Here is a 15179-nt window from a genome sequence, read left to right as displayed (position 1 = left end):
ACACACACACAGACACAGACACACACAGACACACACACACAGACACACACACACAGACACACACACACAGACACAGACACACACACACACACACACACACAGACACACAGACACACACAGACACACACACACACACACACACAGACACACACACACAGACACACACACACACACACACAGACACACACACACAGACACACACACACACAGACAGACAGACACACAGACACACACACACACAGACACACAGACACACACAGACACACACACAGACACACACACAGACACACACACACACACACACACACACACACACAGACAGACACACACAGACAGACACACACACAGACACACACAGACACACACACACACACACACACACAGACAGACACACACAGACAGACACACACACAGACACAGACACACACAGACACACACACACAGACACACACACACAGACACACACACACAGACACAGACACAGACACACACACACACACACACACACACACACACACACACAGACACACACACACACACAGACACACACAGACACACAGCAGCTTTGTTTATTTATGTATCCAGAGAAAAACAGGAGCTTCTGCTTCAGGTTGTTTGTTTCATTTGTTCTGATGTTAAAGTGTCAAAATATTGAATTTCACGTGTTTGTTTTAAACTGTGAACATAAAAAATAAAATAAGGTTGAATTCATTATTTAGAACGATGTTAATGTTAGTCTCAGCCTGTCTCTGTGAGCCTCTGCCTCACCACACATCAGAACTATGTTCACATGTGAAACCACCTGGATCCTGATTGATCCATGGATGGTTCAGTCACTTAAATATGAACTGAGATCCAAAAAACTGTGGAGACAGAGCAGGACCGACTGACAGGGCTGCTGCTGGATGGAGAACACACACACACACACACACACACACAGACACACACACACTCCCCTCCCCCACATCTGCTGGCGAGGCAGGAGCCCATGGATGGTCGTCCTTAATTAGCCACACTGCACTCATATTCCTGATTAAACCGTGTGTGTGTGTGTGTGTGTCTGTGTGTGTGTGTCTGTGTGTGTGTGTGTGTGTGATGGAAGGTTATCAGTGCATTCTTAATTGGGAAAAACACTCAAGTGATTAACAGGAGGAAGAGGGGCGAGCGAGCTGAAGAATGAGTGGCAGAGAGAGAGGAGCAGCTTCTCATCAGAGCGGGTTCATCTGACAGCACCGACGCCTCCTCACCGCTCCAACACTCTGGATCAGTGTGTGTGTGTGTGTGTGGTCAGCTGGTTTGTCCAGTCACAGGAAAGAGGCTCTGTGATTGGCTGATGACTGCAGCGGTGTTTACAGCAGCAGGTTACCGCCCCGCCCTCCTCTGATGTCAGATGTCAACAAGAGGATCAGCGAACAGAGATCGATAACTTTTCTCTCACACTGAGGGGAAGGGGGCGGGGCTACTGACATCACTCACGGCGTGTGTGTGTGTGTACACGTTCATCCCTGCATGCACATCCTGAGTGTGTGTGAGAGCTGAGATTAACAAGGTGATCTGCCTGGAGGGGGTGAGGTGCATGCTGGGAGGGGATTTGGTGCAGGGAAGAAGGAAGGGGTGAGAGAGGGAGGGGGGGTTCCCAAAGTTCCCATGATCCCCCGGTGTGAGCCCCGCCCTGGGTCTGGGTGGGGAGCGGTGGGTTGTTGGGGGTGTTTCCAGCTGAGCACCGCTGGATGTTGACACCGAGGCGGCTAACGAAGCTGCAGGCGGTGATGTAATCACATTTGGCCTTAAGGCCTCAATCCAATTACAAGTCAACAGGAAGTGGGAGCTGACGGCGCGCTGAAGGTCTGAGGCAGGTTCTGATGCTGCATGAGGGTCCGGACTGTCCTCACACTCAGCACAGCACACAGAACCTGCTGACCTGAAGGTCCTCTCTGCATGTTTCAGGCTGGGTCACAGAGCAGGTACTGAACACACACAGACACACACACACACACACACACACACAGAAACACACACACACACACACAGACACACACACACACACACACAGACACACACACACACACAGAAACACACACACAGACACACACAGAAACACACACACACACACACACACACACACACAGACACACAGAAACACAGACACACAGGCACACACACACACACACACACAGACACACACAGAAACACACACACACACACACAGACACACACACACAGACACACACACACACACACACACACAGCGTGTCACACCATCATGGTTTAAAAACCTGACTCCGCCTTGTTTTTCTTCCATTTTCTTTCTGTGATTTTCTACAATCATCGTGCAGCATCCGTCAGGGCAGGTGGACTTCCTCCACCCTCCTGCCACCCCCACCTCTCCCCTGTGGACGATGGATGTGGGCTCCCCGGGCCACTGAACATTTCTCCCTGGATCACATCAAACCTGACCAGCCCTGAGGGCCCCTGCAGGGCCCCGGCCACACCAGGGCCTAATGGAGGCACCCAGACAGGTGGAGGCAGGAGGCTGAGGGGGTGCTCAGGGACACGGACCCCCCTTCCTCCACCCTCCTCCGTCCCCCGGGGTTCAGACTGGATCTCAGCTGTAAACAGCTGTCCGCCGCTGCTCGCAGCTATTCTCTGCACACAAAGTAAACACGACTCCAAAAACAGGACTCGCACTCGACCTCTGACCTCCGGCTCCGCTTCTGCCCAAAAACTTTAACTGTGTGTGCAGAAAGGCATGCTGGGAAGCTGCGCGCAGACACACAACAGAAAGCACGGCTCAATGACGTGATGCTCGACAAAAACAATCAGAGCTGGTGTTCGACACTTCGATTATTCATGAGGCTGTCGGATACACTTCACATCTACACAGGAAGTGACTGCAAGCTACACACTGTACAAACCCTCAGACACACAACCTGAGACACACAACCTGAGATACACAACCTGAGACACACAACCTGAGACACACAACCTGAGATACACGACCTGAGACACAACCTGAGACACACAACCTGAGATAAACAAACCTGAGACACACAACCTGAGACACACAACCTGAGATAAACAAACCTGAGACACACAACCTGAGACACACAACCTGAGATACACGACCTGAGACACAACCTGAGACACACAACCTGAGATAAACAAACCTGAGACACACAACCTGAGACACACAACCTGGGATACACAACCCTCACATACACAACCCTCAGATATGTAGAGAAGAGTGTACAGGAAACCCACACACACGGACCAGTACCTGTTGTTTGATTCACACCACCCACTGGAACACAAACTGGGAGTCATCAGGACCCTGCAGCACAGAGCACAAACTGTACCCACCAGCTCAGAGGGGAAGAAGAAGGAGCAACACCACATCAGGAAGGCCCTGCAGACCTGTGGCTACCCCAAGTGGGCACTCATCAAAGCCACAAAAACAAGACCCCCCAACAACAAGAAGAAGGACAACACCAGGCGGAGAAAGAACATCTCCATTCCATATGTGTCAGGAGTATCAGAGAAACTCCGCAGGATCTTCAACAACCATGACATCCCGGTCCATTTCAAACCTATGACAACACTGAGACAGAGACTGGTTCACCCGAAGGATAAGACTCCCAGGGAGAAACACAGCAATGTGATATATGCAGTCCAGTGCAGTGAGGAATGCTCTGATCTGTACATTGGAGAAACTAAACAACCACTCCACAGAAGAATGGCTCAGCACAGGAGAGCCACCTCCTCAGGACAAGACTCAGCTGTTCACCTCCACCTCAAAGACAAAGGACACTCCTTTGAGGACAACAACGTTCACATTTTAGACAGGGAGGAAAGGTGGTATGAAAGAGGAGTCAAGGAAGCATCTATGTTAAGCTGGAAAAACCTTCCCTTAACAGAGGTGGTGGCCTCAGACATCATCTTTCTACCACATACAATGCAGTGATTCCATCCATTCCCAGGAAGTTTGCACAGACTCACAGTAAGAACAAAGGGCTGTCAACCAGTCCCCCTCCGGCAGTTTCATAGTCGTTAGCCAGTCGTTAGACACACCTGGCCCAGTCAGCCAGAACATCACAGGTAACTATGGAAACATTTAGTGCTATTGTTTGTAAGTTTTTTAAAGTTTTACCCAGACCCACCCACATAGGTCTGTAACCACATATAAACCATGTTTCCCACCAAACAGTTAGAACTGATGAAGCTGCTTGGATGAGCAGCGAAACGTCTTCTAGAAAACTCTACAAGTCCAGACGCCTTGCTTCAACCTTCTCTACGTATGATGACCTGGATGACTGAGAATCTTCATCAACAACCTTCAGATACACAACCTGAGATACACAACCATACACAACATCAGATACACAACCTGAGATACACAACCATACACAACCTGAGATACACAACCATACACAACCTGAGACACACAACCTCAGATACACAACATGAGATACACAACCTTAGATACACAACCTGAGATACACAACCATACACAACATCAGATACACAACCTGAGACACACAACCTCAGATACACAACATGAGATACACAACCTTAGATACACAACCTGAGATACACAACCATACACAACATCAGATACACAACCTGAGATACACAACCATACACAACATCAGATACACAACCTAAGATACACAACCTAAGATACACAACCTGAGATACACAACCATACACAACATCAGATACACAACCTGAGATACACAACCATACACAACCTGAGATACACAACCATACACAACCTGAGACACACAACCTCAGATACACAACATGAGATACACAACCTTAGATACACAACCTGAGATACACAACCATCAGATACACATCCTGAGATACACAACCATACACATCAGATACACAACCTGTGATACACAATCATACACAATATCAGATACACAACCTCAGACACACAGCCATACACAACATCGGATACACAACCATCGGATACACAACCTGAGATACACAACCTCAGACACACAACCCTCAGATACACAACCATACACAACCTCTGACCACAACCTGAGATACACAACATCTGGTACACAACCTGAGATACACAACCATACACAACATCAGATACACAACCTCAGACACACAGCCATACACAACCTCAGACCACAACATCAGATACACAAGCTCAGATACACAACCTCAGACACACAGCCAGACTCACACATGCATGGCTGCCTGTGTGTGTGTTATAATGCAGTCCCATCAACACAAACTTTAGTTTGAGTGAGTCAGTGTGACAGAAACATGGCGGCAGGAGTGTGGCTGAATAATTCAGTCTGAACATCAGGCCACCTGCTGCAGCGTCAGCCGCCATCTATATTTCACAGCCCGCCGCGGACACACAAACCACACACACCACACACACACCGGGTGCACGTCAGCAGTGTGTGTCTGTGTGAATTAAATTTAAAGCTACAGTGTAGAGTGTTTGTCTCCCCCTACTGGCAGTGAAAGAAACAACATAAGAATCCAGGGATTAACCCCCGAGCGTCCTGCTGGCCACACGAAGCACCACAACATCAGTTGGGTCTAAACTGTCGGATTTGATGCGACCTTCTTCTCCTCCGTCCATCCTGATCCCACTTCACCCATAATGCATTGCCCCTGCAGCTCCTCCACATGTCAGCACCATTAAACGCCATTAAACGCCTTTAACACCGTGTCGACCATCGAGCACAGGAGCCTCCTGCCCCCTTCGGACCGACCCCCCCCCCGCCTGCCCAGTAATGTCCCTCTTTTATTGTAAATCCATACTCTTAATCTGGCCGGCTCCGATGGGCCTCGCTCGCACAATCAATACGCCACGATTGCTGGGAAGGGTCCACAGGGGCAGATAACCCACCCACCCACCACCCCCCTGTGGAGTGACACCTCCACACACACACACACACACACACACACACACACACAGGTGAGTCTGACCGGAGACGTACAGCAGGAAGCTCCTGAACGTCTCAGACATGGCCGTCCCCTGTGAGCTTCCTCCTCCACACAGTCTGAGCAACATCCACCTGTCACTCCACATGTTTCAACATGGAGGTGTGAGGGGACTGACTCACCCCCAGAGGCCGTGGGAGGGACTGCAGGATCATTTTTTAGGCAACAGGTGGGCCGGCTGCTGGTTACAGCAGCTTCTCCTCTTCCTCTAACACACAGCTCTGCCGGAGAAGCAGAGGGGACAGGAGGAGGAAGAGGAGGAGGACGACGGAGACTGAAGAGGGACAGGAGTGGATTACTTGACACGGCTGAATGAAGACATCAGGAGCGCCGTCCCTCTGACGTCTGCTGCTGACCGCTGGCTGCATTAATACAAACACGAACCTTGACTGAAAAGCTTTAACATGGACACAATAAAAGGGACGGAGACACAGGAAGCTGCTCTAAATCAAACCTCCCTGTTCGCGCCTCTCTGCAGCCTCGCTGGCATTTCAGCTCCCACGAGACGATAAAGCATCTTAACTGCCAGACGAAGATGCTGCGCAGGAGTTTCTCTGTGCAAATGATGATTAATTCACACAGCAGATAGAATAAACGCTCCTCTCCTCACACAAACTTTTCCTCAGCCTCCACTCTGCAGTAAATCCTGCTTTAATTTGGATCAGCTGGAGCCGAGCACGGCGCCCCCACATGTTTATTATCCTCATTTAAAACACACGATGATACGAACTCATCACACCTGAGAAGCCTGGAAGCACGCACACAGACACACAAGTTCACAACATTCACATCTGAACGATAATCACAAGAGACGCCAGAAAAAAACAAAGATGGATGACGATGGGCGTCGTCAGCTGGGATGGGATCGCAGACATTTCCTGCTTGCTCTCGCTCGCTCTCATTGGCTGATGAGGCGGCTGCAGGCAAACAATCAACTTTATCTAAAGATTATTTAGATGAATAATGTTAGCATAACGTTAGCATAACGTTAGCGTCCGACGCCCCCAGCAGCCACTGGTCCTCTGCTGGCGGCTTGGCGGCGCTCTGTGAGCGTGTCTTCAGTGTGTGGGCGGGCCCTCTTTGTTCTCAAGAAACTGCTGCTGAGGTCAAAGGTCGCTCTCCATCACCCTACACTCTCCCCTCTGCAGATGACATCAAAGCTGCAAATGGCCTTATAGGAGCGAGCGCTGATGAGGAGGGTCGCGACCTCCATGTAAGGCTCCGCCATTAAAGCAGGAGGGTGATGGTCAGGCGGCGGAGGAGGACGAGGGAGGAGGCAGCGGTGAAGAGGTGCGCTCTGGGTAATTAGAGCCAGGCCTCCTCGTACATTCTGACACTCTGTGGCAATTTATTGCCCCGCTCGGGCAACTTGGCCACCCATCTAATTGCAATATTAGCGTGTAATAACGGCGGTGTTACGGCGATCCGTCAGCGCCGCGTTCTGCTGCCTCGGCAGGATTTCAGCCATTAACCGGCAAACGGAGGAAACAAAGCGACCTCTGAGAGGAACATCAGCGCACATTTATATTCACACACACACACACACACACACACACACACACACACACACACACACACACACACACACACACACACACACACACACAGGCCTGTTAGTGGGCTTCATGTGTGAAAGGTAAAAGAAGCTAAAGGGCCAGTTTGTCAGAGAGCAGATACAGAAATCCTCTGCTGCAGCTGAGCAGGACGACAAAACCGTTTACAGTGATCACTGAAGGAGGCGCGAGGAGAGAAGGAGGCAAGAGGAGAGAGAAGGAGAGAGAAGGAGGCGCGAGGAGAGAGAAGGAGGCAAGAGGAGAGAGAAGGAGGCAAGAGGAGAGAGAAGGAGGCGCGAGGAGAGAGAAGGAGGCAAGAGGAGAGAGAAGGAGGCGCGAGGAGAGAAGGAGGCGCGAGGAGAGAAGGAGGCAAGAGGAGAGAGAAGGAGGCAAGAGGAGAGAGAAGGAGGCGCGAGGAGAGAGAAGGAGGCAAGAGGAGAGAGAAGGAGGCGCGAGGAGAGAAGGAGGCGCGAGGAGAGAAGGAGGCGCGAGGAGAGAGAAGGAGGCAAGAGGAGAGAGAAGGAGGCAAGAGGAGAGAAGGAGGCGCGAGGAGAGAGAAGGAGGCAAGAGGAGAGAGAAGGAGGCGAGAGAAGGAGGCAAGAGGAGAGAGAAGGAGGCAAGAGGAGAGAGAAGGAGGCGCGAGGAGAGAAGGAGGCAAGAGGAGAGAGAAGGAGGCGCGAGGAGAGAGAAGGAGGCGCGAGGAGAGAAGGAGGCAAGAGGAGAGAGAAGGAGGCAAGAGGAGAGAGAAGGAGGCAAGAGGAGAGAGAAGGAGGCGCGAGGAGAGAAGGAGGCAAGAGGAGAGAGAAGGAGAGAGAAGGAGGCAAGAGGAGAGAGAAGGAGGCGCGAGGAGAGAGAAGGAGGCGCGAGGAGAGAGAAGGAGGCAAGAGGAGAGAGAAGGAGGCGCGAGGAGAGAGAAGGAGGCGCGAGGAGAGAGAAGGAGGCAAGAGGAGAGAGAAGGAGAGAGAAGGAGGCGCGAGGAGAGAGAAGGAGGCAAGGGGAGAGAGAAGGAGGCACGAGGAGAGAGAAGGAGGCACGAGGAGAGAGAAGGAGGCGCGAGGAGAGAAGGAGGCGCGAGGAGAGAAGGAGGCGCGAGGAGAGAGAAGGAGGCACGAGGAGAGAGAAGGAGGCAAGGGGAGAGAGAAGGAGGCGCGAGGAGAGAGAAGGAGGCAAGAGGAGAGAGAAGGAGGCAAGAGGAGAGAGAAGGAGGCGCGAGGAGAGAGAAGGAGGCACGAGGAGAGAGAAGGAGGCGCGAGGAGAGAGAAGGAGGCACGAGGAGAGAGAAGGAGGCGCGAGGAGAGAGAAGGAGGGCGCGAGGAGAGAGAAGGAGGCGCGAGGAGAGAGAAGGAGGCAGCGAGGAGAGAGAAGGAGGCAAGGGGAGAGAGAAGGAGGCAGAGGGAGAGAGAAGGGAGGCGAGAGGAGAGAGAAGGAGGGCAAGAGGAGAGAGAAGGAGGCGCGAGGAGAGAGAAGGAGGCACGAGGAGAGAGAAGGAGGCGCGAGGAGAGAGAAGGAGGCACGAGGAGAGAGAAGGAGGCGCGAGGAGAGAGAGGAGGCGCGAGGAGAGAGAGGAGAGAGAAGGAGGGGCGAGGAGAGAGAAGGAGGCAGGGGAGGAGAAGGAGGCACGAGGAGAGAGAAGGAGGCGCGAGGAGAGAGAAGGAGGCACGAGGAGAGAGAAGGAGGCGCGAGGAGAGAAGGAGGCGCGAGGAGAGAAGGAGGCGCGAGGAGAGAAGGAGGCAAGAGGAGAGAGAAGGAGGCAAGAGGAGAGAGAAGGAGGCAAGGGGAGAGAGAAGGAGGCGCAAGGAGAGAGAAGGAGGCGTGAGGAGAGAGAAGGAGGCACGAGGAGAGAAGGAGGCAAGAGGAGAGAGAATGAGGCAAGAGGAGAGAGAAGGAGGCAAGAGGAGAGAGAAGGAGGCAAGAGGAGAGAGAAGGAGGCACGAGGAGAGAGAAGGAGGCGCGAGGAGAGAGAAGGAGGCAAGAGGAGAGAGAAGGAGGCACGAGGAGAGAGAAGGAGGCGCGAGGAGAGAGAAGGAGGCAAGAGGAGAGAGAAGGAGGCAAGAGGAGAGAGAAGGAGGCGCGAGGAGAGAGAAGGAGGCGCGAGGAGAGAGAAGGAGAGAGAAGGAGGCAAGAGGAGAGAGAAGGAGGCACGAGGAGAGAGAAGGAGGCAAGAGGAGAGAGAAGGAGGCGTGAGGAGAGAGAAGGAGGCACGAGGAGAGAGAAGGAGGCGCGAGGAGAGAGAAGGAGGCAAGAGGAGAGAGAAGGAGGCAAGAGGAGAGAGAAGGAGGCGTGAGGAGAGAAGGAGGCGCGAGGAGAGAGAAGGAGAGAGAAGGAGGCGACGTCGTGATAAAAACACACACGTTTGATTTACTTCAGCGAGGCGTGGAGTCTCAACATTAAACTGCTTTACTGTAGCCACATCATTTGCATGATGGGTCACTAAAAACACCCCCCCCCCAAACACACACAGACACACACAGACACACACAGACACACACAGACACACACAGACACACACACAGACACACACAGACACACACAGACAAGTGAAATGTGTGTGAGGAGGTCACAGTAATAAATCTCAGCATTTCTTAACAGGCGCTAAAATGCAAAGAAACAACCAGAGCTGCAGTAAATCACCAGGAGGACTGACAGTGTGTTGGTGTGTGTGTCCATTAATATGCCTGCAATACCCCTCTGTGTGTGTGTGTGTGTGTGTGTCTGTGTGTGTGTGTGTGTCTGTGTGTGTGTATTCCCTGGGTTAGTGGACTAGTATCGGTGTCCTGCCGTGTCCTAATTAAAGCGGACGAGCTGCAGAGAAACAACGAGGACCACAAATGATCTGCAGCAGAGAGCTGGTTTGGACGTCCCTCACACACACACACACACACACACACACACACACACACACGTACACACACACACTCACACACGTACACACACACACTCACACACGTACAGACACACACACAGACAGACAAACTGTCTGAAAATCTTTTTTTGTGCCTTTATTGTGAAGTCCTGGCTCTACTACCCACAATGCCTTGTGTGGCGTTGGTGTACTGAGTCCATCTCATGTGTGACAGAACACACAGAGAGGTGACAAAACCTCTAAAAACACCCATCAAACACACACACACACAGCCTGAGGTGAGAGGGTGTGTGTGTGAGCATGTATGAACATGTGTGTACTGTATGTTTGCTCCTATAGATGTGCGTCCAGTGTGTATCACCTGTGTGTGTGTGTGTGTGTGTCCTGGCAGTGGTCCAAGGCCTCTCTAACGAGCCAACATGGACTTGATACTGACCCCCCCCCCATCACTGCCACTCGACCAACCACAGCTGGGCATTGTGACGGACAGCCTCAACTCCAAGGACGCGGAGGGATTAGCTGGCGAGGCTGAGCGCGGCGTCAGTGATACAGGATCATGATGCTGATGATGTTGATATTCAGACTTTATGACTGAATGACGTGAAGGCAGCAGAATTCAGCAACAACCTCTTCATACCACCAAACGCACAGTTTTACCCAGCTAAACGTGCAAAGCTGTGAGGCCCGCAGGCAGAGCGCGCACGGCGCCGCACGTAAACAGTAGTTTGCTTGTGGTGTTGATTAAACGATTCACGCGGCGGCGTCTCTTGTCGGAAGAGAGAGGTGAGAAAGAAGTGAGACGCCAGAAAACAGGAGAGGAAGAGACAAAGAAGTCACACCGCGGAGGCGGCTGGATGCAGACAGGAAGCTCCAGCTTCTCCACCCTGTACACACACACTGTGGAACCTCTGCAGCACCAGCACCGCTCAAAGACGCGGTGCGTTCAAGGACCAGGGGTCATCAGGAACACACTGCTCCAGGACAACAAACCATCCGAGCTCACACACACCTCCACACAAACACACTGCACGCTGAATGACAGCAGTCAGAGGGAGAGACACACGCAGTGTGTGTGATCCCGTTAGCACGGTGCTGCGTTCACTGGCAGCAGACAGCGAGCGTTCAGCAACAACATTCACCGCAACACTCCCACTGACACCAGTGCACACACACACACACACACACACACACACACACACACACACACACACACACACCAGGTCCTACCTGTCGATGATGACGGGGTCAGAGGGCGTCTCATTACGATTTCCACAGCTCTTCTTGTCGCAACACCGACTGTGAGAGGAGACAACACAAAGAGTTAACACAACATCGCACAAATGCTACACAACCAAATCAAGTCTGATCAAATCTGATGTTTGCACCAACATGAACAAGTCAATCTGTTGTGAAGTGAGCCGATGCTTTTATTGTGAAAAACCTCAGCCTGCTTTCAGCTCACACACACAGACACACACAGACACACACACAAGGACACACAGAGACACACACACAGACACAAACACACAGACACACACACACACACACAAACACACACACAAGGACACACACAGACACACACACACAGACACACACACACAGTGTCAGTGTTGGGTGGGGTCCAAGCCAAGGTCACAAACAGTTGGACGACACCCAGCGATGGAGGCACCGCTGTGAACCCCCACCCACCCACCCACCCACCTCACCCCACAGCGACCCCCACCCCCCTCCCATCCCGTCGGCCCTGACAACCAGCCAGCCAACCAGACGGCCGCTCGCCAAACAGCCGTCCAGGTAGCCAGAGGGCGAAACGTCCGGCGACTCCCGCTCTAACTGGAGCTGGAGCGGTCTGTGGAGGCATCCGGCAGGAGCGCCGGGTCTCCACCTCAGCCCCGCGGGGCGGGTGGAGCCTGATGAGGCGGTGTGGGTCAGTGTGCCATGTCTGAACAGCAGCAGGCTGAATGCAGCAAATTAATATCCGTCAGACACTTACAGGAAGTGTGCTGAGTGACGGCTGGAGCTGTCAGTGAACGCACCGCGGCGCCGACAGGATTCATTCATCACAGTCAGATAATCAAACTGATCAGATGGATTTCTTAGCAGAACATTGATCCTAATTTTTCTTGCCAGGAAAACGAGCAGTGGAGACTGAAGTGTTTTACTGCCCTGAGCAGCGCCTGCAGGCGTTCCTCTCAGGCTGCATGTCCCACCAATCAGAGCGCAGACACAGAAATCAGCGGAAACAGCCAAACATCAGGCGGCGTGCAGAGGAGCTCGTGAGGCGTGTTTCCACTGCAGGAGCAGGCTGCACCTTCACGGAGCGTCAGGATCGCCCTCCATTGATCCTCCTGCAGGGGAGGATTCTGATTGGTCAAAGTCTGAGCTCATAACGAGGAGCAGGACAGGACCACGTAAGGTTCTGCATCATCAGGCCACAGGTGGAGAGATGTTGATCTATTGATTGACTACATCATCTTCTGAGCCCAGTCGAGCCTACGACACTGAGGAACCACAAACAGGTCTCTGTGTGGTTCCACTGCAGGAACCCAGACAGCTCCTCTCCTCGCCGCTGAGACATTAAACTGGTTCTAAAGACACGCTCAGCCCCACAGGACGCATCCTTCAGCCTCCAACGAGACGCCAACATTTCTCAAAATTGATCTGATCAGCGATGCTTCATCAATAGTAATCAATAACAGTGTGAGCGTGCGGCGCTGTGAGGAGCCGCTCTGCACAACGAGCCCTCACCTCCTCCCTCTGTGTGAGTCATTAACATATCTTCCGGTAATTCTTAAAAATTAATCATATTGCATATGACCCGCGACGTCCAATTACGCGCCTGCACTCGCCCCATGCTGTCCTGAATCAAATTGCCATTTGACAAACAAGCGTCAAATCGAGGCTGCGAATGCCAAATGAGACGCTTTATAAATCATTTATCACGCCGTTTGATCTCTAAGTACAGAGAAATCATAAAGTAAGCGCCGTGTTTGTGTCCCCGCTGTCTCTCTGTCTCTGTGTGCATGTGTACGTGTGACTGTTGCCATAGAACGCGCCACAATAATTTATTCCCCCAGCTACTTGGAACCATTAGTGAAAGTTCCAGGAGACCAATTAGCATTGGAAACCCACTGGTGCTGCTGTGGTGACAACCTCCTCCAAACTGCCAAAGAAGTGTTATAAACAAACTGGACCCCAGGAGCACTGCCGGGGCCCCTCCAGGGACCCGGGGCCCCTTTCCAAAGACGAAAACAAACCTTGGCTGAGCGTCCACAATATCGCCTTAATGACGTTTCCCCCCGGGCCGCAAACAGGCTAACACCGCGGCCGGCTAATGACTGAGAGAAACAACACACACAGACCTGAGAGGGGTGTGAAGCCATGAGAGTGTGAGTGTGTGTGTGTGTGTGTCGCTGGAAACTGGCAAAAATAAAACAAACTGTGTGTGTGTTGCTGCCGCTGTCACTCATTTGGCGGAGAGTTTGTCCCTGGATGCTGCAGCAGAGAGGCTACTCAGGTCGCTGTAAACACCAACACACACACGTCAGGCCCCAAAAATAGTCCAGCCACAGGAGCCAGTTTGGCCGGCGAGCCTCGGCCGGGCCACACAAGCATCATTACCGCTGGCTGCTCCTCCTCGCCGCTCAGCAGCCACTTCAGACGCCGCCACAAGTGGAATCTACTTCAGGCACAAAGAGAAGGTTTGTCCGGGCATGTCGGCGCTCCGCTATCACACACACACACCAGAAACCCAGAGTCATTCAAAGGCTCCCTGAGGACGGCGCGGCGGATCACAGCGTCCAGATAACAGCGAGCAGGCCGGGCCGGCAGAGCAGGGCTCGCTTTCAAAGGGCAAGTGTTGTAATTACCCGAAGGCCTGGAACACCACGCAGCAGCCAGGCCTGCTGATTGGCTCCCACCCACCGACCGGCAGCCAGTGCCGCCTCTGCGAGCGCGGCAGCAGGTTTTTCCTCAGCATCGCCCGGAGCCTGGCAGCCAGCGAGGTGGCAGCCAGGCGATGGGCTCGGAACCGCCGAGCCTCGGGGACCCCGCTGGCATCGCTGCCGCGCCAACCTGGCCGCCGCCGCCGTGCCTGCTCTGTGATTTTGGAAAGCAGCAGAGTTCCATTTAAGAATGGTTAATGTGGGGCACGTAGTCCCAGGCGCCCAGAAACATGGCTGCACTTCCTGTTTGTGTGAGCCAGGAGAAGGCAGCCACAGAACAATCATGTGATCATGTCTTCTTTAAACCCACAGCCTGTCCAGCAGCCGTGTGTGTAACATCTGTAACGGGCCGCTTCTCACGTTAACGTGCAGAACTCCACCCGACCCAGCCTCCAACGAAGCTCGGCTCTGAGCGAGCAGCACGGCCCGTCCTTCAGCCGCCGCTGATCCTCTCAGGAAGACGTTCACATTTACTGATGTCTGCAAAACATCTGCAGCCCGAGAATCTGAGGAGGGGACAGTGCCGTACAGGGCCCGGAAACACACCAGAACTTCAGGGGACCGCAGACTGTGGCGGACCTGCTGGGCCACGCCTGTACTGCTGCTGTTAGATTCATTTGTTGGAGTCAGAATAAAATAATTTGAACATTCTGGTCATGATATTATTTTTTAGCCTTTAGCTCGTTGTTAGCTCAGCCAGCTCCCTGGAACATCTCCATGGTGTTTGTGTTGTCAGACATAAAAACGACCAGCGGTCCTTCTCACCTCCAGCTGGCTGTTAAAGGTACGTCTGTAAGTAATCAATAACGCCAGCTGTCAGGAGATGATGTTTCATAGTTA

The 15179-nt window shown here is 52.7% G+C and overlaps 1 protein-coding gene across 1 annotated transcript in view; it reads right to left on the bottom strand.

The window, feature by feature from the left end:
• The window catches only part of LOC114443081 (transcription factor COE3-like), a 79091-nt gene that overhangs the window by 40893 nt on the left and 23019 nt on the right, over positions 1-15179 (bottom strand). The window contains exon 6 of the mRNA XM_028416984.1: positions 11623-11691. Coding sequence (XP_028272785.1) covers positions 11623-11691 — 69 coding nt within the window. The remainder of the gene's footprint in view (positions 1-11622; positions 11692-15179) is intronic.

The sequence above is a fragment of the Parambassis ranga genome, chromosome 10 (assembly GCF_900634625.1).
Source record: "Parambassis ranga chromosome 10, fParRan2.1, whole genome shotgun sequence".
Classification (NCBI taxonomy): domain Eukaryota; kingdom Metazoa; phylum Chordata; class Actinopteri; family Ambassidae; genus Parambassis; species Parambassis ranga.
The sequence above is the reverse complement of the archived record's forward strand: the minus strand, read 5'-3'. Positions and strand labels throughout refer to the sequence as shown.